The sequence below is a fragment of the Podarcis filfolensis genome (genome assembly GCF_964270895.1).
Source record: "Podarcis filfolensis genome assembly, chromosome: 1".
NCBI classification, from domain to species: Eukaryota; Metazoa; Chordata; class Lepidosauria; order Squamata; family Lacertidae; genus Podarcis; species Podarcis filfolensis.
The window spans coordinates 6,183,901-6,208,631 of NC_139604.1; the positions used below are offsets into that span (position 1 = coordinate 6,183,901).

The 24,731-nt window shown below is 44.9% G+C and overlaps 1 protein-coding gene across 2 annotated transcripts in view; it reads right to left on the reverse strand.

The window, feature by feature from the left end:
- ASB18 (ankyrin repeat and SOCS box containing 18) overlaps positions 1–21,685 on the reverse strand; it is a 35,380-nt gene extending 13,695 nt beyond the window's left edge. Inside the window, exons 1-2 of one of the 2 annotated variants that reach the window (XM_083631481.1) lie at positions 21,405–21,685; positions 7,829–8,096 (exon numbers count right to left, since the gene is read on the reverse strand). In XM_083631481.1, the coding sequence (XP_083487607.1) occupies positions 7,829–8,096; positions 21,405–21,636 (500 nt within the window). In that variant the 5' untranslated portion in view covers positions 21,637–21,685. Of the gene's footprint in view, positions 1–7,828; positions 8,097–11,972; positions 12,321–21,404 lie in introns of those variants that run through there. The other variant, XM_083631480.1, reaches the window with a different exon arrangement.
- Positions 21,686–24,731: the final 3,046 nt, after the last annotated feature.

Genomic DNA, 24,731 nt, shown 5'->3' on the forward strand with positions numbered 1-24,731 from the left:
AGATGCTACAATTAAACTGATATTGCAAAAGAAAATGACTATGTGAATATTTGTATTAGTATCTTTTCAGGTAGGCCTTTATTGGTAGCAGCAGATGGCAACAAGAAGATAAACTGCCAAGGAATCAAAGACTGCTATGTTGTTTAGCAAGCTCACACCTCTGTGTAGGCAATTGTTTTAGGAACATGGCATAACCTATTGTTGCTGGTGAAATCAAAGCAAATGACGACTTATGAGGACAGAACTGAATGTAGTTATTGCACTGCAAGTGTCTGGGGCTGGAGTGGAGGAGGCTGTGCATGCAGACCCTGACTTTTGGGGTCAAAGGGGGATGTTTTTCATCCTTTGTTTCTCTGTTAAGAGCTTCCCCTTCAGTTCCACTTTATGGGAAATGTCAAATTGCATTTTATAAACGCTATGGGACTGGACTTTCTCCCAAAGGTGTCTACTTAAAATATTTGCAATGGTATATACCCTCAGTTCTGGCTGCTGAGGTAAAGGAAAGCGGCATGTCTGCCTGTTACAGAAGTATATTATTCGAGAAGTGTATGGACACACCACGGTGCCCTTTGGTCCTGCCAGACAGCTGACTGTGCCTCCTGGCCTCCTCCTTCACTCGCTGGCAGACACTCACTGTCACACAGCAGCCCTAAAGGGTCCAGCCCTGCATTCACCTCTTGAACCCCTTTTTCTGCTGTTCCACGTAATTAACGGAGAGGTGGTGATAAAAAAGAAGCCTAGAGGCGAATGCACCGCCTTGGATGGTGAGCTCCCCAGAGGCTCTGCAGGGTGCCTCCTGAACAGCAAGGGGCGCCTTGCGTTTTATCTTAAGTAACCAACCTTATTAAGCTAAAAATAGCCTTGAAAACAGACGTGGATGGAATGCACTAACACGGTCAGCAGGAGAGGGAGAACCGGGAACGGAGCAGGTGGGGGAGGACATTGTTTACCGGAAAGTTTGCTCTGCATATGCTATTTCTAGACACTTACAGGTTTGGGATATAAGAGATCTGGCAGGCCATCCTGGATTCTTTCCCCTTCAGTACTGTATGCCTAGCATAGTGGAAATATCATCTATACATGTGGGATTTAGGCAGAGTGAATTAATGGTGCTCTGTACCCATAACTCCTGGCTGCCTCCTCAGGTACACACACCCAAGGACTGGCAACTGCTGGCTCCTTGTCCCCATGTGTGACAGTCACGTCCAGAACTCTTTCCAGAGAGAGACTTGCCAAATGTTCAGAAACTGAGACATGGTCTGAGTGCCCACCAACTGTTAAATAAGTCAGGTACAGTAACAAAGAAGGCTCACATACAAAAATTTAAATAATCCAAAAACTCCCTCACACCAAAGCCTAGATGTCAGAGGAAAGTGTTCTAGCACGGCCCTCTCCCTGATCTGCTAGATTTGTATGGTGCTCTCTCTTCCTCTCTGATATAGGTATCGTCTGTACTACGAGGTATTTTCCTCAGAATCGGTACGATCAGCTCTTTTCTTGAGTCTCGATATAATGGGCAGTATAAGATGACATGCCCAATGGTTTCGATTTCATTGCTGTTACAGGGACATAATCTTTCTGTGAGTTGGCCATATTTCTACTGTTATTTGTAGCACAATACTACTTTTAATGTCATATTTTTACAAATTGCTTCCTGGTCACTGACCGTATTAAAGATATTTGATCTCTCTTCCTCTCTCTAATTTCCCAAACAGAAACTGTGTCTGGCCAGCTCTATCACTGATGCTTAAAACATTGCAGTGATGCCAACCCCAAAGCCCCCTCTCCTGTTCAACCCTCCAAGCTCACAACCATGCACCCCCCCAAAAAAGAAGATGCAGTCCTGTGAATCCTTGTGTGAAGCCTGGTGTCACCCAGAAATAGATTTATCACTTCATCTGCTCAGGGGCGGAGGAAGGGGGGTGCAGTGGGTGCGGGCTGCCCCGGGTGTCACCACTGAGAGGAGTGACAAAATGCCGGTCAGCACTCACCGCGGGGCCTGCAGAACGCCAAGCTCCATGTTTCTCTTGGGAGAGACTCGGTGGCTTGGGCATGTGCAGGCTCCACCGTGCCCAAATGGTTCGCCTGCTGCCTCCCTCCCCCCAGCTGTAGGGCAGCTGAGTGGGAGGAGGCAGGTAGACTCCAGAGGCCCCACGGTGTGCCCAGCCCCTGTGGATGGCTTGCCTTGCCCTCGCCTCGCCCCTGGGCACGCCGTTGCAGGTGCCCAAGCGGCTTCCTCCGTCGCTGCATCTGCTGCCTGTGATAAGATAAACCATGGACTGCAGACTACAACAAAACCAAACCTGACTTCTGATGATGCCACTTCATCATTCAGGCAGTAAACAACCATTTGAAGGAGGAATTACAAAAGAATGCTGCAGAAATGTAGCATTTGCTGGACTTTGCATTGTTATTTGAACACTTGATCATCTCTTGGGAGGAAACTATCTGATATTTGGGCAATGTCTTTTGTCTGCACCATAGTTATGGTCAGCATAACTATGTAGAACTTAGCACACAGATACTCCATTGTGGCATGGGCACTCTAGCTGGATTTCAGCCTGCTCTGTTGAAAGGCCAGGAGGGGTTAGGGTGTATTTAAAATAAAACTTGCAGCCTGAGACTATGCATGTTTTCCGGGAAGTCTCACTGAGTTCAGTAAACCTCTTTTTTCCTGCTAAATGTGCTTCTGATTTCAGCCATAGATGTAAAAAGAAGAGTACAGCTATTCATAGAACCAAAGACTCCTAGAGTTGGAAGGGACCCCAAGGGTCATCTAGTCCAACCTCCTGCAATGCAGGAATCTCAACAGATGGGCACCTAACTTTGTGCTGTTGCTTCTGCTAGAAAATAAATAAATAGGAAAAAATGAATATTTCTTGCTTATGCTCAACAGGCATAGGAGCAGAGCATCACGAGCTACACTGAGACTCTGTAGCAATCCAAGCAAGGCATTTCCTGCCATGTGTCAGCACTGTTTATTCAAGAAATATGCCACCCCCCCTTTCTCCACATTCAAGAGGTCCTACAGTTGTTGTAATAAGATAAATATAAGAGAATATATTTCTGTACCAAAACAGTTTTTGGAGGGCAGGTGGCTGGCTATGGACAAGTTAAAATAAGAACAGGTTTAGTACAGCATCAGACCTATAGTTAATTTATGTTCCAGGGCAGGCATAGGCAAACTCGGCCCTCCAGATGTTTGGGGACTACAACTCCCATCATCCCTGATCACTGGTCCTGTTAGCTAGGGATGATGGGAGTTGTAGTCCCAAAACATCTGGAGGGCCGAGTTTGCCTATGCCTATTCCAGAGCATAATTGTCAAAAGGCGGCTATCCGGATAGGGCACAATTGTCGTCTGCAAATGAGATTCCTGCTCAGATTGACATGGAATACCACACTCATTTCAAAATACTTGCATTTACCACAACCTGAATGAAATCAACGGGCTATTAATTTTCCTTCTGACTTTTATACTTCTGCTCTAAAGCCTATGGCAGCTTCCCCGGTGTTTTGTTAGAGAGAGCCCTTTTTGGACTTAACCCTGACTCAGAGACCCTGTATTTGTATTGTATCTTATTTTTAACCCTGTGGCATGGCCAAAGTATAGAAACAAAGACGGGTTTCTCCTCCTCAATTCTAGTTTCTACAAAAGCCTGCACGATTCTCCTTTTTTTAATCATCCCAGCTTTAGCAAAGGGAGTGCAGTGAATTTGTAGACTCCTCTTACCCCACCATGTTAATTATCACTACTATAAAAAGAAGGTCAAGGAGAGGAACTCAACTAAATAGGGCAAAGTTGGCATGCATGGCTCCCAAAGTGAAGAAGATAGAAATGAACTTTGCTGGAACTTTAAAAAAAAAGGGGGGGGGGCTTCAAAAAGCTTCTAGATTAAAGCTCCTACATCTTTCTTTTCCTTTTTTTGGTTGAATTCTCATGGATTGTGAAAGTTGAAATGGTTGGAAGGAAGCCCAGATAGTTTTTTTTTATCCCAGTCACTGAGAGGCTCAAAGGTTTTAAGTCCTGCCCCCATGGTGAATATGGGAACACAGAAGAACCTGACACATAGGTGTTCAGCCCATTGTTACAAAGAAGGAGCCAAATAAAATAGCTCCCTATGTAGGTCAATGACCTGCTCTTTATTGTCAGTAAAAAATTAGGGATGACCTTCAATCCGTTACCTGGGGAAAAAATCAGCAGAAGTAGTTTCCCCTAATCAAAGAGAAAATGTTTGTTACCCAAAGCTTGACCTCCTCACTGTCTAACTTTAGCACAACTCTCTGCGATTGAGAAGCAGTGGTCGAATCCCATCTGAAATGTCTGTTAATTTTTGATCCTTCCAAGTAGATGGCTTAGTTATTGTAGAGGCATCCAGTTGTGCTGCTGTAGTTAAGGCTCTGGCAGCATTTCCATTATAAAGCCATAATATTCAAGGGCTTAGGGCTGGCTCCGTTCTTTCAACATTGCACCTGTGATGTGTGTGGCTTATAGGGCGGCGGTTCAAGTGCTGCCCCTTGGCATTTGTATAAAATATGATGTAAATCAACAAAGATGCCTTCACAGCTGGACAGACATGCGGAAAACTCCAGTAACATCGATAGAATGCAGGATTCTGTCCACCCTGCACTTCTCAAAAGCAAGAAGTCCGTGCCAGACTTCTTCAAATGTCCTCTAAGATACAGGATGCAACAACAGCAGGTGAGGGGACTATATTCTAAAAAGGAACTTGGCATCTAAACTCAAAATGCCTTGGCGGGTGAGAATGCAAATCAACTGTTTCCTTTTGCCAGCTCTTCTGCTAGAAATTAGCTGCCCAAATTCATTCCATTTCTAGGACAGTATTTTAACTTGTCCTGTTTGCTAACATGTGGAGTACAATCTCTAGCTGACCTAAGTCGCCTTTCGGTGTTCAGAGAGACTCAAGAATACAAAATAACTGAGAAATCTGGATCTGAAGTTCTTTGAAGAAGAAGAAGAAGTTTAGATTTGATATCCCGCTTTATCACTACCCTAAGGAGTCTCAAAGTGGCTAACAATCTCCTTTCCCTTCCTCCCCCACAACAAACACTCTGTGAGGTGAGTGGGGCTGAGAGACTTCAGAGAAGTGTGACTAGCCCAAGGTCACCAAGCAGCTGCATGTGGAGGAGCGGGGAATCGAACCCGGTTCACCAGATTACAAGTCCACCGCTCTTAACCACTACACCATACTGGCTCTCTTTGGCGCTAGTGCTGTTGTATGGGGTACATGGTAGTCCTGCAGCAGCATAACAAAGCAAACATCTCTAGTTGAATTGTGGTAGGTTACTTGACTTCACTCAGCAGAAGGAAAATTTCAACCAGTCATAATACTTACTGGTAGTTAATGGTGCATTTAACTGCGAGCTTTTCTTTTATTTATTTATTTATTTATACATACATACATACATACATACATACAAGGGACACAGGTGACGCTGTGGTCTAAACCACAGAGCCTAGAACTTGCCGATCAGAAAGTCAGCGGTTTGAATCCCCGCGACGGGGTGAGCTCCTGTCGCTCGGTCCCTGCTCCTGCCAACCTAGCAGTTTGAAAGCACATCAAAGTGCAAGTAGATAAATAGGTACCACTCCGGCAGGAAGGTAAACGGCGTTTCCGTGCGCTGCTCTGGTTTTCCAGAAGTGGCTTAGTCATGCTGTCCACATGACCCGGAAGCTGTCTGTGGACAAACGCTGGCTTCCTCGGCCTATAGAGCGAGATGAGCACCACAATCCCAGAGTTATCCGCGTCTGGACCTAACGGTCAGGGGGACCTTTACCTTTACATACATACGTACACGGCATACCACTTCTCAGCAATTTTCATGCATTAATATCACAAATCCTACAACACTTACTAGCAAATATTTAGCCTGTTTAAGGGTGCAAGCCTGTACTGGAGCAATACCGACTGAGAGGCTTGAGAAATTTATGTTACATCGACACAACATGAGAAACATCACTAAGCATGGCAAATGCATGGACGGAATTCCCTCAGCTCACAGGTAGAGGGAATCATGCCAGCAGTGCCATTCCAGCAGCAAAGATATGGCAGCAGAGCTGTCTAAATGGGTCAGGGAAGTGGGTGGGGCAGGCTGGTGAAAGGGGAGGACCACACTTAACATGGCATCCTATGTTCTCCCAGAGACTGGGTTTTTTTTTTAAAGCATTTTCACTGGGGGGGGGGGTGAACTCAAACGGACACTTAAAAATCAAGCTAAAGGGAATTTTAAATCTTCAGTTTAAATAAGCACACACATTTTAAAATAATTTTGTCTGCTGCACATGAGCAGTGTGAGATTCCAGAGGTTCCAGGTGCTTCCCCAGGGTTTGTGTTTCCTTTGGAATGAGGGGTATATGGTTTATTTACACATATATGCAACCTGAGTCAGCATTGTCATCCCAAGAAGGACTTGCTTCTCCCATAGCCACAGCCTTGGATTGCAACAGAAATCAGGCACAGCTCTGTTTCTCAGCTGCCCAGCCTGCCACCTTCCAGCTCCTGCCTTTGTCTTTCTAACTACCAGCGAGTTGAGGGATGGGGCACTTCCTTTGTTACCTTAATGACTCCTACTTAGGCCATTACCTCACCCAGAAGCTGTAAGCTAGCCTGGCTAGTCTAGGAGTCTGAATCCTCGCTTAGATTTTAACCCTTACTAGACCCAGGAATAAGAAGGGTACAGCCTACCCGTCTACCCGCGACTCATAACAGCCACAAATCATGTATTTTAATCATAAATTATTGTAATTTAAAATAAATTTGGCATTTAAAATCTAATTTAAAATGGCCAGAACTCTTAATTTATTTATTTTTTTAAAAAATTCTGCTCAGCCTATCTCTTTGGAGCAGGCTGTTTTCTTCTGTCTCGGATTCAAAGAAAGTGGACGACAGCAGGCCGGGATCACAATAGGCTGTGCCAATCCCGTTCAGAGCTATGTTTAGCTGTGCATTAACTATCTGTGTTGTCATACTTGCTCATGTGTCATCTACTATAAGATTATGTGGGGACACAATTCTTTCAGTTTGCATTGAGTGAGGTGGGAGTTGTAACATTTCTGCCAGAGGTTTCTGCACCATGCCAGAAGCTATGGCCCTACACAACGGCTTAGAAACGTTGTTGAGAATTTTAATGTTTTATCATTTTAACTTCTTGTATGTTTTAATGTAATGTATTCCCCCCCCGATTTTATGGTTTTATCTTTTTGTTAACTGCCTTGACGTTTTTTGTTACAATCAAGCAGTGTACAAATTTAATGAAATAAAGTAAATGAATAAAATGAGAGGTGACAGCTGGCAAAGACTCAGTGTGAGGGTTGCGGCACTTCAGAAATTATTTGCCCTGCTCACGGGCTTCCTTCTTCAGGTAAAGGTGCTGGCAAAGGACCCCATAAATTTCCAGAACTATGGAAAAAAAGATCATCCCCCTCCCCGCTCAGTGGCATAGTGTGGGAGGGCCAAGGGGGAGCGGCCCTGGGTGCAAAATAGCACCCCCCCACGGGACGCAGGTGGTGCTGTGGGTTAAACCACAGAGCCTAGGACTTGCCGATCACAAGGAAATACTTGTTTAGGAAAGTATTTTCAGGTGTGTACTTCAAACTATTTATTGTGTTGTTTTCTGATCGCTGATTTTTATCTTTGTTTTTACTGAATTTCATGGTTTCAGTCTTGTATGCCACTTTGCTAATGTGAAACAATTATGAGCCAAGAAATAAACACACTTTCTATCCCTAAATCTAATTCTGAGGCCTAAAGTTGTCAGAATGAATCTGTGGAAGGACTAGACTCTTGCCCAAACATCTTGCTCCTTACCCTAAGGTGTTCTGGCTGGTGCACAGGTGCAAAGGTGCTTGCCCATCATCACTCAGAAGATTGGGATTAGCCTTGTGTTCCAGTAGCAACTCGGCGCATTCTCTGTTGCCCCTCTGGCAGGCTTCATGCAGGGCGCTCCGTCCTCCTGGAGCTGCATTTGGGTCTGCTCGCCAGAAGAGCAGGTGACGAAGGCAGGCAGTGTGTCCGTGGATGGCTGAGATGCAGAGCGGGTTGGTCAGATCCCTCTTGTATTCCAGAGACCACAGGCCTGGAGCAGACAGGGATGTGGGTGGGAGAAGAGAAACAGAAAGGAAAAGCAAGGATGGGCTTGGGGCTGAGATTTGGGGTCACAGGGTTTTTCCATGTCTCTAGGTGTACAGGGATTGCAGGTGTTTGTATGAGAATGTTAATGTTCGTTATGGTTATGAATCTGCGGGTGCAAGACACCCTGAATGAAGGCTGAGATGTTAGAACTGGGGAATAGCCAGGCTCATCTCTACTGTAGGCAGACCCAAGTGTGTATTAGGGTGTAGCAAAAGGTGGGGTGGCCCCACTGAAAAGCCTCTACTATTGGCATAAGGTAAAGGTAAAGGGACCCCTGACCATTAGGTCCAGTCGTGACCGACTCTGGGGTTGCGGAGCTCATCTCGCTTTACTGGCCGAGGGAGCCGGCGTACAGCTTCCGGGTCATGTGGCCAGCATGACTAAGCCGCTTCTGGCAAACCAGAGCAGAGCACGGAAACACTGTTTACCTTCCCGCCAGAGCAGTACCTATTTATCTACTTGTACTTTGACGTGCTTTCGAACTGCTAGGTTGGCAGGAGTTGGGACTGAACAACAGGAGCTCACCCCGTTGCAGGGATTTGAACCGCCGACCTTCTGATCAGCAAGTCCTAGGCTCTGTGATTTAACCCACAGCGCCACCTGCATCCACTATGCTATTGGCATAGTGAAAGCTAATTAAGTCAGGCCAGCGTCCTAAATTATGACCCCCTCCTTAATCTAGGAAATCAACACGAGTTAGGCACTAATTAACTCTGTTTCCCTGGAAGGAGGGGTAAACAATTAGGAAGTTCATCAAAGGGGCTAGGTGTGGAAAGGGCACCTGGAAAAGGCTTCCTCCCTCAGGGGATAAAAGATGAGGGTTTAAAGCAGCAGGTTGGAGTTAAGAGGGATTCAGCTGGAGAGGGGGCAGGGTGTGCTGCTTGCTGTCCGTTTGAGTGCAAGGCTATGGGGTGTGTGTGTAAATAAATCATTTATCCTAAAGGAAAGATGCATCTTGGTTTGTTAGGAACAAACAAAGAACAAAGGGGAAATTTAGGGTCTTTAGATTAGAACTATAACAATTCCAAGGACTAGAAAATGAAACAGAAGCAGGAAGGGGAAGTGCACTAAAGTGGAGGGGACAACAGCTGCTTTTGGGGACTACAGTGATTCCTGTAGCCTGGTCTCCAAATAACGCAGTCATGAATCAAAGTTCTGACATTACTCATTGGCTAAAAACACTGACAGAAAAGACAAGAGCAGTCAGTTTGGGTGATCTCACAGAAATCTTGTAGAAGGATGCCCACACATTTTGTTTTATAACTTTCCTTCTAGTAGCGCTAGAGGCTACTATATATATATAGTGGATTTTGGGGGGGAGGGTGGGGAGAAGAGGACATCAGGACATCAGCATGAAATCCTTTTAAGCAGCACAGAAAATGAAACTGTTACACAACTGGAAGGTACATGAGTGAAAAAGACAGCAATATCTCCTGGTTCTCCTGACAATGTGTGGAAAAGGGACTGGGGGAAACTTCAGCCAAGGGAAATGGATCTTGCTATTGAAAAGGATCACTGGCACCTCACAGTCAACCATTTCAATACTTTCCTTCGTTCTGCAAAAGGTGCCAAGTGCTCTTGCTGGATATGACAGTGACACTGTACACTCTCCCCCCTCCGACAACATGCGGGGCTGGGGGTTAGCCAATACGAGTCAGGGTGGATATAAAAAGCAAGCAACAATAAAAAGAAGAAGTCCCCAGTGAATACACATCAGTGGCCTGGATTTCACATGGCACACAGAGGTGCCTTCTTGTCATGAAGGAACAAATCGATATTATGCCGGTAACAAGCTATAGAAACTTTGCTGAGAAACTTTTGAAAAGACTTTGTGCTAATTGCTCCGCTGCATTTAAAGCAAATATGCAGCCTATTGAAGTCCAAGCATGTGCAACATACTGGTCACCCAACCACTAGACAATGAGCTAACAAGGCTTACATTGCTTTTGAAGAGATAACACTAAAAATGTTTATCCTGGGGCCCTGGTCAAAATGCTGCTAGCACAGAATGGGGTCCTTTCCCATTGCAGGGAGAGATCTTTTGTGCAAATCTTATTCTTTTCTGTTTCCCCCCTTTTTCATTTTTGGTTCTACAGGTTTACTTTTCACTTTTAAAGCAATTATTTTGTGGGGTTCCCTCTAAACCCCTTAATTTTACCCCTTTCAGGGCTGAACTATATTCTGATATCACTAAGGACAGGTGAAGCCTGTTTAGAGTGAGGGCAAAGCTTCCTGTATAAATCATGTGGGCAATCCTTGTCAATTAGGGTCAGCGTTAAAAACTGAAAACTTCTGATGGATATCTTTCAATACTGATCAAGAATTTGGAGGAAAGAAGTTGCCTCTTTTGGCTCAGCCCAGGATGAATCATGATATACAAACAGACCAGATAAAAAGCTTTGTGTAGAGATTTCTATATTTGGTAATTCCACCATCTATCAAGAAGTTTTTCCATTACTTGCTAAACCATGCCAGCCAATCAAATAAATTAGGAACACTATTTCATTCTGCCTGGCTAACAGGATATTTATATTTTCTACATTGCTATCACATAGCAGAGCTGGAGACCTGCTTCTGCAGCTGTTCAAGCAAATACAGGGACTCCAAGACTCTGCCTGACCCACTGAGCAAACAAACATAAGACCGAGATGGCCTTATCAGGAGGCAAGAAGGTTCATTCTTTTCTGCTCCTTGCATTATACACAAGGCAGCCAGGGAGAGATCAGCAGCAAGGATGCTGGATGAGACTGCATGACAAAGGCTCACAGAGAACATTCAGCAGCACCTTTACCTGTGAGCACCCCACACAGAACAGCAGGCAGAAAGGGTAAAAAGAGAAGATGTGCAGGAGGGGAGGAAGGGTGGCAGCTCTGCCTATACTGGGAAAAGGTCCTGCTCCTCTTCCACCACCCCTGCAGGCAGCCCCCACCATCACCAAACAGTCCCTACAGCAGGGCGATGTGCAGAGCTTTTGCACCAGACTGTGTCACATAGACCTCTCCTTTCACCATGTGGGGAGAGATGGGAGCAGAGGCCTGGGAGGACTGCAGTGGACTGAGGGGATGCAGCAGGAGCTACAGAGATGCAATCCTGCCCAAGGTGATATGAGAGAAGCACTGGCTCCATTGCCAGGTGAGGGAGGTGTGCTCTCTACCTTCAAAAGGTATGGCAGCCATGAATGAGCTGGGGAGAAAACAGGAAATGTGGCCGGGGGCGGGGAACGGGGGGGCTCACCTGGGAGACAGCACTGATGAGCCTGAGGTGATCAGACCAAAGAGGATTCCCTTGGAGCACGGCTGGGGGACTGGAAGGTAAGCACGAACCTGAGGAGGAGGAAAGGGAGGGGCTGCTCAACCCCTTTCACTTGGTCTGTGGCTCAGTGGGAATCCCAACCCAAGAACCCTGAACTCCTTGCTGAGACCTTCTATGATGCTAACAAGCTGGACACATTTGGGTCCTTTTCAAAGAGGGTCAGTCCTGCTCCTTAGACCAGATTAGCACATCGCCATTGCCACCTCGCTCAGTTTCCATTAGCCTGTCCAGGTCTAGAAACATATGGTGATAGCAAGCCCACAAGCCTGTTCACTGCTGACAGTGCTCTACGATACTAGCCAAAGACCCTTGCTGACCCACGTGAAAGAGCTGCTGGGAGGGACGGAGGGAGGGAGGGAGGGAAGGAACCAACCCTGCACACAGACTTTGGGAGCAACTGGATAGCCACAAATAAGAGAACCCTTTTTTAAAAGCACCACTTGCCTTAATTTGGATTAGTAAATAATACCTGTTTAAGTTTGAAAGTGGTCCTTGAAATCTAGAGTACCTGACAGTCCATAAGCAGCTTTCTTTTTCACCTGCCATTCCAGCTCATTTTTACTGATCTCAAAGACCACATTGACATCTTCGTAATACTGATCGACCAGAGCTTTGAGCTTCTTGAGGTTTCCTGTGACCAGAGCCTCAAAGTATTTGTCCAGAGGAGCATGGCGAGTCTTCAGCTTGAATTTGGATCCTCCTGGCTCAAAGATCTGCAGCTTCTCTACAGCAGGTCCTGGCACCTCTTCCATTGTGCTAATCTGCAGCTAATTTTAGTCCAGAACCTCGTTGTGCAGATTACGGAGGTCTTATTGTTTGTGTGACTCTGTTTGTGCTGCCCAATTAAATTCTAGTTAGGGCTCTGACATAGCTTGTATTTAAATCTGGTGCTAATTGTTACTTGATACAATTAAAGTCACGTGGGTGGGTGGCTACAATAACAGCCACTTTACTACTGAGATTACTTGTGGAAATAAATATAGCTTGACAAGGTCAAATATTCACAAGACTGCTTGTGCTGGAATTCCTGCATGGAGATATTTTAATTCCAAGCATGATCTTGGCAAGGAAACATTCTCATCCACAGTGAGGTTTTTCCCTATAATTGATGTTAGCCTATTTTAGTCCAGATGACATGCGATGGTTTGCATGCTTTGGGATCTCTTGCATTTCAAACTTTTATCGTCTGCTTATCCACATGATTTTCAGCACCAGGTTTTCTTTCCATGCCATCACCATGAAATACAGTTCTGTGATTAGGATATATATCCTGGCCATGTACAATGCCATAAAATATTGACTTTCTTTATTGCATTAAAGTGTCATAGCATTTTTCACTGAGCAAATTTGAATCTGTTAGCCCTTTTTTATGCGACAGAAACTGTAATTCCTAAGGACTAGAGGCCAATGCAATAGAATCCATCTGTGTTTAAGGTTCATGACAATTTTTCCATTGCTTTCAGCTAGGTTACTATGGTGGTGCTGGTGGTGGCTAGACAAAAATTTGACTCTAGAAGTAGGATCAGTCCCTAAACTCACTGACTGAAGGGCACACAGGGGACAAGCCAGAAACAGGAGATGCCCAAATCCTGCCTGTGCCTAGGGCTGTGCCCAGGGCTCGGCAACAAAGCTGTTTACATGCAAGAAGTACCTGATATCACAACCAGGGGCTAACTTTTGCCAATAGGGTGTGTAATCAGAAATGCCTCAACACATTCCCTCAGCAGTACATCTGCAAATCTAGAAATTATCATAATAAATAAGAGAAATAATTCAGGGGTCTCGCTCAGCAGGTGATGGACTCTCTTTCCTTGAAAGTTTTAAGGCAGGGATTGGACGGTCATCAGCCATATATGAGATTCCTGCATTGCAGGCAGACGGCCTTTGGGTCCCAACTGTTTCCATGGTCTTTTGTATCAAATGTAAGCTGATTCCTAGCTTGTTGCAGAGCAGAATAGGGCATCCTTAGAAAAGATAGGACACTTTTCAATAAGGAAGGTTTTCAACTTAAAACCTTATATCAATTAATTAATTATACCCTTTTCAAAACATGTCAGGTGTTTACTGTGGCATGCTATAAAGTTTCAGCATACATTGCTGTCGGCCATCAATTACGACTGTCTTTTAGCATGTGTTTGCAAAGCTTACAGTTAACATTGCTTAGGCCAGAATCTGCCTAAAATGATAAAATTTTGTTCTGTGAACCACCCCGAGACCTCCTGTTAGGGTGGTATATAAATTCAATAAATAATAATAAAAAGTCTGCATAATCCTTGGGCTCACTATAGAGGAAAGAATTAGCTGCTCTGTCAACCTGAATGGTGAAGAGTTTTCTGTCATTCAAAGCTTGAATTCCCTATCAAGTCTTTGTGGTCATTACCTTTTCCCTTAATCTCGGACTCCTCTTTCCCCCTTACTTTCCAGTCAACTTCTTTTCCCAGGAGTTCATTTTTCACCTCGGTCCCTTTTATTTACAGGAGGAAATGTTATGAAGTACAGGTCCTTGAAGCTTTACGGAGACTAGAATGTTGCTTCACAAGGATGCTCTTAAATGCTCTTTCACTTTAGCTGGGTGAGAAGTGGCCAGTTGTTGTTCGGCAGAAGAATTCTAGCAAGTTCTCCTGTAGTTGAAGGATTCCTCATGCAATGAGATTATCCACTAGCGGCTAAGAGTTGTAACACTCACAACCTGCTTTCTAGTGCCTATTGGGATGCAGTCCCTAGGGATTTCTGCTGTTTGCCCAAAACACGAACTTAAACATTGCTGAAATACTTATTTCCTCTTTTTGATACTGCAATCCCTTTTGCATTGTAGCCAAAAGGTCTGCTTGAGCAAAAGCAAATGGCAACCCAAATTCATCTCTTGCCATCTTCATCCAAGTGGTGCTTTGCACAAGTCACACCCTATGGTGCTTCATGAGTGACCACTCTGTCATTGTTCCGGTGCCAGAATGACAATAAACACTCAGTCCTTCTGGAAACCTCATCATCGATCAAAATAAGAGGGATCAAATGGTCGGAGGCTGTGGCCCAAAAATACCAGGTTTTCTTCCATAGGGAAATCAACGCCTACTTACCTCAAATAACTACTGATTTACAAGATTCCAATTCGGTTTTGAAACTTTTTAACCTTCTTATAACAAACCTTACCACTTTTTTTACATCACCTCCTCAAAAGGCGAAAGTGGCGCATTGCAGTGCTGGGGCCCCTTGGTTTAACACCTCTTGCAAACAAGCAAGATCCCTTCTTCGTTCCATCTATAATGAATACAAAAACTCTAATGCTCAGGCTCTACCATCTTCCTATTTACAAGCCAAAAGAGCATACAAACAGACTTTAAAGCTGCGTGAGGCAGACAGACAGAGAGAGGGGGGGGGAGGGGACTGAAGTGTCTGGGCTGAAATGTGTGGAAATGGTGGTTAAATAACTGGGAAGTGGGAACAATGGTGGCAAGCTGGCCTGGAAGTTGGCAACCTGCGTGGCATTCTTTGCTGTCTCCTGGACTCATACAGACAAGCCAGTTTTGATAAAAAGCAGTTAGAGTAGATTATCCCTACTCTGTTTCATGAGTGCAATAAGACAATTATTTAATTTCCTTGAAAAAATTATCTTTGAATCATAGAACTGTAGAGTTGGAAGGGACCATGAGGGTCATCTATCCCAACCCCCTGCAACACTGGCTGAATCTTTTGCCCAGTGTGATGCTCGAACTCATGGCCCTCGGAGTCTCGTGCGATACTGACTAAGCTATCACAAACCTACATCTTGTTGGAGAAATTAATGAGTTGCTGTGGATTTGGCATCTGACAGTGATTCATGAACATTTAATGCACATTCTTTCCTTGGGGACAATCTCAGAGCTGATTTAAAGGTGCGCATTGTCCAGCCCTGCATGCAGCAGAAGAAGGGGGTTTGTGTGTTTCAAAGCAGCTCCACACCAGACTTTCTATGCACATGGAAGATTAAAAAGTCAAGTTGACCTCTGCTAGGCTGGAAGAAACTCCACGGAGGGAAGCAGGATTGCTCCAGAAGATCCCTACTGCATCCCCTTCAAGGGCCCCCATTTCCCAGGGACAGTCCCTCTGTTTCCCACCAGTGCTACAGCCACCAAGCTCGGGGAGGGGGAGGAGGAACCAGCAATTGTCCTGAGTGGCAGCTGTGGAACTTGACTCCACGTGAAGTGAGGCAGCCTCCACGCAGCCACATATGATTATAGCAGTTTTTAATGGCTTGTCTATGGCTGTATCTGGGTTTTTAGTGTGGTCATTTTAGTGCATACAATGTAATGAAAGGCTTGGGGTGTTTTTTGGGGAAAAAATTGTTTGAGAATTGTATTATGGTATACAGTGGTACCTCGGGATGCGAACGGGATCCATTCCAGAGCCCCGTTCGCATCCAGAAGCAAACGTAACTAGCGACGGCACATATGCGTGCACACACGTCCTTTTCGCTGCTTCTGCACATGTGCAAGCGGCGAAACCCGGAAGTAATGTGCTCCGTTACTTCTGGGTTGCCGCGGAGCGCAACTCAAACACGCTCAACATGAAGCATACACAACACGAGGTATGCACTGCTTTGGGAAGCCTTCTGTTTGAAAAGCGATCTAGAACTCTTTTGAATGAATAGATATTCTGTATGTGTAAGCTAGCACATCTGTATCTCTGCTGTGAACTTCAGGCCACTACAGATTATCTTTCTTTTAAAGCAAAGTTAACATGTTTTATGTGGGGATATAGATAGCTTTCCTCCAATTAGCACTTCTATTGTAGTGGAATCATATTTCCCTGGCAAAGACACCAGTGAGTCTTCCTTCATCTCTTGGGCATACATTGTTTTCCTTGCCTAGAATTTTGGATAGCTTCTTCTGGACATCCTCCGTGATGAGTGAAACAACTCCTGCAAACACACACACCTCACTTGCCTGATTTTTTTATCACCTTTATGGGTTTATTTTTAATGTTTCTATATTGGCAGATTACTTACTCTTGTACAACTCAAGAGCTTATGGTGCTGCTTCTAATCTTGCTTTGCATAAGAAAAAGGAAGATGACAAAAAGCAACAAGATTTCCCCTTCCTCCTGCAACAGGGATACCATTAACTACCATTTCACAAACCATTGAAAACTTATTTTCAATTTTCTTTTCTTTGCAGGAAGTGCACTCTTCCTCCCTATCACTGGAAGATTACATTTCTATTGGTTAGTTTTTGTAGAAGGAAATAGAGAAATGGGCTAGCAAACATCCCTCAGCGTACTGAGCGCCTGCAGACGGACTGGGTTGGTGCGTCTAGGCATAGGCCTCTTCTTTTAAAAAACTGTCTGAGTAAGCCTCTGATGGAATAAAGCAAAGAACTTCACCTTATTTCTGCTATATTCCACACACACCCTTGGCTGCCCCCAATCAATCTGGATGATGTAATTTGCCTGATAAAATTATGTGTACTAATTATGCAAATGAGCTAGACTAAATTAGCATGCCCAGTCTGCATAATTTCTCATTCAAGCACAGAGGCATGCAGGGAGGGAGTGGGCAATGGAAGGTCACCTTTCTTGACTGCTTGGCCTGCAAAGAGACGGACTGTTTTCACTCCAGAGATTTTGTGCTGCTAGAGGCTTCAAGGGGGAGGCTGCCTCTTTCACCATCATTCAGAACACCTGCTATTCCTCTAACCCAAACATTCCCCTTTCTAGCACCCAATTAGTAGGACCATCAGGGCGTGGGAGAAGCTCGCTGTGAATATTCTACAGAATACTCTTGAAATGTCAGCATTAATATGTGTGTGTGTGTCTGTCTACACACACACAAATTGTAACTTTGCTGCTCTGGACATCACATCACCATCCTGTCTGTACTGCTAGACTCCCATTTGGCTGGTGACACTTTTTGTAACATATGAAGAACTTAACACGTGGCACGAGAGCAGGCTGCTGTTGTGTCTGCCGAGGGTGACGTATTAACACTTCAAGGGTGACGGCAGATGTAACAATCCTACTATGGTGGAAGTTGCAAACCACATATTCATTGCCCTTAAAGCACATTCCAGAAACTGGAAACACAAACTGCTTCTCTCTTCATCCTAACTGTGGTGGAAGTGGTTTGAACACACATGCGGTAGATTTTTTTCCAAACAAACCACTTACGCCATACTTAAAATATGATGTATTTTTCAGCACTACCTGTTGTGTATGCACATAATTCAGCTGGCAGCCTCCTTCATAAGAGCCAAGCACTTTCTAGGAGGAAAAATAAAATCAAGCATTCCACCTTCATTTCTTTATCAGTGATTGAAAAGCAGGAGTCGGACGCTTGACATTCTGTTTTCAGGTCATAAAGTACCATCTGATATCTTGCAGCCAAAATAACCTTTAGCAGGGGCTTGCAAAGACCTTTGAGCTCCTGACAACCAGCTGATTGTTGGACCTTCAAAGCACTGTTTCATCTGATGCCATTGTGATGTCAACTGATTGACAGATGGGCAACCCTGCCTTCCTGTCCAATTTGACCAATTGTGGGGGAGTGGTAGGGAAGATAAAGATCTGGCGAGTGAGTTACTTTCCCGAATCCCATGCCCTAGCTGGTAAGTAGAAGCAGATAATATCATGCTGTAGCTCAGCCTAATGACTCAATTTTCTATATCTTTGGTAGTCAACTGGAGTAGAAGTGCAAATAATGCAAGATTCATTATAAACACATACATTGCTTGAGGATATCCTCTCTTCAAGGTAAAATTATCCTTTGTGTTCCTTGTTTGGTTATTGAACTGATAGCAGAACTATTTCAAACAATTTGCCTTAGGGTGATTCACTTTTCTCCTCCATCGAAATTTGTACTGTATTACTTCCAAACTCCCCTCCACCAGGAATTAATTTTATTCAGGACATCCAAAGAATGGGTTGCAAAAGAAATGCATGAGAACAGGGAAGAATTGCCCATTCCACATGAAAAAAGAAAAGGAGGATGAACAAGATCTCACATCCCAGTAAATTTATAGCATATTTAATAAAGAGCTGAAACTCAGGAATTGGCAGCAGCTGCGCAGAAAATGGCTGCCCCATGAAAGGTGCCCATTTAACGCTGGCTTGTGTGTGTGTCTCTACCACACACAAACAACTTGAGCACAGTATTTGACCTTTCTCAGTCAGAACTGGTTTGGATTTGTATCAAACAAAAGAATAAAACAATTGAACAAATTATCCAAATACCTCAGGTAGCAGCAAATGTCAGTTGATTTAAACCACTTCCTAGCCCAGCTCAGCTGCATGCAGAGGCCTTGGGCTTGGTTGAGATGCATGCAGACACACACAAGGAGAGCAATGAATGAAAATCTCAGTTCTACACAGAAGCTGGCCAGCATGTGTCAGTCTAGAGTTTTATCAGTCTAGGGCAGGGGTCGGCAACGTGCGGCCCATGGGCTGGATCCAGCCCACAAAGATCATTTTACCAGTCCATGAGCCGCCCTTGAACTGAGTCGCCCGCTCGGTGAGTCCCCTGTGCGCTGTGCTAAACCGGTGCAGGGAATCGCCGAGCGGTGCCGGAAATCGCGTCTGTGCACGCGCAGATACCGGAAATTGCTTCTGCGCATGCCCAGTTGCCGAAAATTGCTTCTGCACAGATGCGATTTCCGGCATCGTGCTGAGCTGGCCTGGCCCACGGATGATCTCTGTGGGAGTGAACCGGCCCCTGGCTGGTAAGCCTTGCTGACCCCTGGTCTAGGGTTAACATACGGAGTGCTAACAGGTAGCTGTTAGTTGTGCCATTAAAGGACATTAAATTATAGCTGAAATAAAAACAAACTGTGATCTGGCTTAGCATTATGTTTGAATCCAGGCTCATGGTGTATTTTCCAGAACAAAACGTAAGTGGTAAGCCAAGAGCAAAACTTTGTTACAACACATGGCATTTTTGGAGAGACACAGACTATGAGTCTAGGTCAAAATGTAGAAATAAGTGAGACCATGCCATTTCTTAACAGCGCTGGGGAGGGGCAAAGCACCCACTATCTCAGCAGCATTCAACAGCACTTTATGCTGTGTTCACATGAAATCATAGTTTATGATAAAGATGGTCAATACTAATACTAATACTAATATTAATAATATATTATTTATACCCCACCCATCTGGCCGTGTCCCCCCAGCCACTCTGGGTGGCTTCCAACAAAATATTAAAAATACATTAAAACATCAGTCATTAAAAACTTTCCTAAACAGGGCTGCCTTCAGATGTCTTCTAAAAGTCAGATAGTTGTTTATTCTCTTGGCATCTGACGGGAGGGCATTCCACAGGGCAGGCGCCACCACCAAGAAGGCCCTCTGCCTGGTTCCCTGTAACTTTGCTTTTCATAGGGAGGGAACCACCAGAAGGCCCTCGGCACTGAACAACGGGGGTGGAGACGCTCCTTCAGGTATACTGGGCCGAGGCCATTTAGGGCTTAAAGGTCAGCACCAACACTTTGAATTGTGCCCAGAAATGTACTGGGAGCCAATGTAGGTCTTTCAGGACCAGTGTTATATGGTCTCAGCAGCCACTCCCAGTCACCGGTCTAGCTGCCGCATTCCGGATTAACTGCAGTTTCTGAATCACCTTCAAAGGTAGCCCCATGTAGAGCGCATGGCAGTAGTCCAAGCGGGAGATAACCAGGGCATGTACCACTCTGGTGAGACAGTCTGTGGGCAGGGAGGGTATCAGCCTGTGTACCAGATGGAGCTGGTAGACAGCTGCCCTGGGCACAGAATTGACCTGTGCCTCCATGGACAGTTGTGAGTCCAAAATGATCCAAAACGGTCCTTCAGAGGCACAGTTGCCCCATTCAGGACCAGGGAGTCCTCCACACCTGCCTGCCCCTGTCCCCCCAAAACAGTACTTCTGTCTTGTCAGGATTCAGCCTCAATGTGATGTGTGAACCAGGCCACTGAGTAAACTATGCTGGAAGACAAAGTGTTGGTTATTTGATTCCACTAGACTAAAATTTTGCCTTGGACCGTCACGATAATTCCTAGTTAGCCACTCGGTGTCTCAGATTGCTGTTCCTACAACAACCTAAAGACAGCCAAGCATTTGAAGGAGGCCCTAGTCTCCTTTTTTGCTGGCAGTTTCACTTCTTAAAACACAACAACCTGAGTCAGATATGATTGTGCTGAGTCCTCAAGCATGAAAGATTGCATTTCAGGTTAAAACCAAAGTATGGCTGTCAAGGCATATTCAGAGTGAAGCGTTTGAGACATGGAACGTTCAAGTAGATACAAGTTTTAAGTTCCAGCAGCGCTGACTCCCACAAGTCAAACGGGATCTATCCCAATCTCTGTGTTGCTTTCTGCTGTCGAATCACAGGATCTGTGAGGCTGTTAAGTTTCAACGGCTATAGGAACTCCAAACTCTCATGCTAGTCAGTGCTTCCTTCTGGAAAGTATTTTTCTTCCTCGCTATTGTTTGGTACTACTGTTGCTCCTGGAAGCAAGAAACATCCAGGGCTTAATATGATAAAGGTTGTAAAACAATCTTTTAGTGGTGGCTTTATTATGCATTATTTCAGCGGTGCAGAGGGTTTGTTTTCTACCCAATGGAAGTTGCATTCATGATGTGAGGAGGTGCATTTTATGTCCAGAGAACCTTGCAAGAATGAAGCAGACATTGCCCTTTAATGTAGCTACTAGCACTTGTCTGCCTGCCTTTAAAAATAGACCACATTCCCCCTCATCCTAATATGCTACTTGCCAAAATTTCTGCGGAACCTAAAACTGCCTTCTCAAATTGAGCAAGATTATGTTCAGAAAGAAAAATGGCAATAATTATATACATAACTATTTTTTAGGTCAGAATTCAAGTGTTCTTGGTATAGTGACAATTCTGTAAAGGGAACCATTTAACCTAGCACACACTTTACTGTTGCTTCCTTAATTAAAACGAGTCAGTTTTTAAATGCACAAATGATCCAGTTACCTACTAACACCAGAGTGTGCAATTGAGCTGTTGGGGTCTTCATCCAGTCATCATTAGACAGCTCTATGGTAGCATCTGCATGCTTAACTTCATTGCAGAGTAAATCCATTACGACCTTTTCGTCCCCGGCTTCTAGCGCATTCTTTAATCTTGTAACCAAATCTGAGTTGAGTGGATGATCAGGGATACAGTCAAAGGAGGACTGTCTAAGCACTTTGTGGACGGGAACCATTTTTTCGGGCAGCGTAGGAAGCCAGCCTGCTATAAATGAGAAGTGTTCCTTGGTCGGCTAAAAATAGAAAGAGCCTAGCTCCTCTTTCACCAGTGGGATTAGTGGGGGGAGGGGGAGGTGTAATTGAAGTCATTGAAAAGGGGGTACTAATTGAAAAGAGACAGAACTCAGTAACTGAGAAATACTGTGGAATATTTTCTCCAAAAGGAAACACAGAGAAATGCTGATAGCAGTGGACAGGTGCTCTTTTCCTAAACCGCTTCCTATCTCTGAACCAAAACTGAGAGAACAGATCATTAGCAAACTTGGGAGGGACCCAATTCTCCTGATGAAAGAACTGGCAAGTTTTGTTCAAGATGTTCTATGAGTTTTCTTTCAGGACAAGTTTGAGATTAGCTTCAAAAGCTCTTGACCTGGCCTTTCCCTTCAGGCCTTTCCTAAAAGCCACAGCTTTGCTCTTCAAACTTGTTGCCTTCTCTCTCTGCAGCCTTGCACAATTCCTAAAACTACCCAGAAAGTTTGGCCCTAACGTTGCCTCACACACAGGTAGGGCTTGTTTTTGCAAGCGTGTGTTTCTTACTTTTTAATACTTTTTATTAAAGATTTTCCTAGTTTACAAACGCACATGCACAAGCGAATAGAGAGAATCTACCCAAGTGATGCTGACACAACCCCCCCATGCACTAAGTAAAAGAACATAAGCTTTCCCACTCCACCCCCTCTCCTGCCCCCCCTCTTTTCTTCCCAACCCTATATACACCAACATCAACATCTCACAACAAACGTAACTGATCTGTAGAACACACAACCTGAAGAAAGAGAGACTGCATGTGCTTTTGTTAAGCAAGCATGTGTTTCTCAGGGCCAAAGGACAGGAGACCCAGGAGGACTGGATCTGTGAACACCTTTCATTTTACTTCAAAGTGGCCTCGAGGGACCTGCTGATTTGATTGGTGAAGCTGTGTTGGGGAAAGGTTGTTAATCCCTTAGGGTTAATTTTTGCTTGGGAGCTGTGGAGAGCACTCTGGTATTTACCACATTCATTTATCAGCTTGGTTGCTGAAGAAGAATGGAGTTGATATAGAGCAGTCATTGTGGATTCCCTAGGATGATTATTTGGATGTATGTGGAAGATTCCCTTCCTCTTCCCGGCCCACAGCACAGAGGAAGAAATCTGCTCCTGTTCCCCCTGCCTTGTGCTGTGTCTCCAAGACCAAGTAGGACGTGGCACTGAGTAAGTTTCACTTGAAAGTCCCCCTGTACAAACAGCCTGGCTATACGGTGATGGGAACAGAGGAGAGCAGAGGCATCTGCTTGCCTTAATGGAGGAGATTAGAGGAGTCATGCAGAGGAATGGGAAGAAGGTCCTTGATACAGGACCCTCCCCCTTCAGATGGGAGAGTTCACCGCTACGAACATCCTGTGTGATGTCTAGGTGCAAAGTAACCTTCATCCACCCTCAGTCAAGGAAGAGCTGTGACAAATGAATAATTTTGACAGGCTTCTGGTAAGGCTCATCCACACAACAGGAAACCACAGTTTTTGTCAAAATGTTTAAAGCCCATTTTACAACACTGTTATTAAGGACACTTGCTTGGATGCAAACGAATTTTAGTCCCACCAACATAAATCTAAGCTGCCTAAATGGCTTGCAGCTTGGGCTGCTCCGGCACCAGAGCTCTTGACAGGCCTTCCAAGAGCCATTTTGTAACAGGAGGAAGATGCTTAGAAATCAGTGTGTTTAGCTTTGTTATACAGTGATACCTTGGTTCTCGAACGGCTTAGTTGTCGAACAACTAAGAGTCCACTAATGCCAAACTGTGTGTGAGCTTAAGGGTTGTTTTTCATTTGACTTCACATTTCTGCATGGTTTTGATAGCACATTGCACGGCTTAGACTAGTCCTGGATCAAAATTGGACATGTTCCACTACTGTTTCTTTCAGTTGAATTGATTTTGAGTAATCAAGTGTGGCTGGTTTTATTAATTTAATTTTATTCCTTTTGATAAATGGCTGAAAATGAACAAAATTAAACAAATTTACTTTGGCTTGCTTGGATAGCTAACCTTTCTCACATGTTGAAACCAGTAGTTTTACAAACAGCAGATGAAACACAATGCCTTTTAGCACCACCTTTTGTTCCTCAGGAGGTGTTAGCAGCCAGCAGCCATTCTATTTAGCCGATTGCAGCTTCTGGAAGCTCATGACCAGGATGTGTAGGCAGGGGTGTCTGTGAGAGCACTTTGAGGGGGAGGCCTGGTGTACGCAGGACCAAGAGACATGGATGCCAAGGAAGTTGCTGCAGTGACCAGCAACAGCTGTGCCATGTTTTCCTTCTGGCCTGAGCATGTGCAAAACTACACCTGCAGCAAGTGCAAGAAGAGAAGGTACAGCAACGTGAGCTACTGGGCAAGATGAGGAATTTCTCAAAAGAGCAGAATGGACTGTCCTTGAACAGCGATGCAGGTGGGGTGCCCCTGGGGGGGGGGAGGAAGATCACCTATAGCAGAAGAGGAGCATGATACACAGAAGCAGGACTGTCAGGAGCAACAGGCTCCTCTGGGCACCTCCCCAGCAGGGATCCAAGGGCACAAAGGGTGGGCGAGGGACAGGGGGATGGACGGATACAGCTCCTTGCCAAGGGAGCCTAGGTATGCCTCTGTGTTCAACACCTTTATAAACGACTGGGATGAAGGAATTGCAGATGACACCAAATGCAGATGAGACAAAACTGAGAGGGGTAGCTAGACAGAATCGGGATTCAAGATGACCTTAAAAGATTAGAGAACTGGGCCCAAGCTAACAAAATGAATTTCAAGAGGGACAAATGTCAGGTTCTGCACTTAGGCAGGATGAACCGGATGCACAAATATAAGATGGGGGACATCTGGATTGCCAGTAGTACATGTGAAAATGATCTAGGGGTCTTGGTGGACCACAAGCAGCAAAAACAGCTAATGCTCTTCTAAGTTGCATCAAGCATCCAGGTCAAGGGAAGTAACTACCACACTATTTTGTCTTGGTCAGACCAGTTCTGGGCGCCACAATTTAAGAAGGATATTGACAAGCTGGGACATGTGCAGAGGAGGGTGATC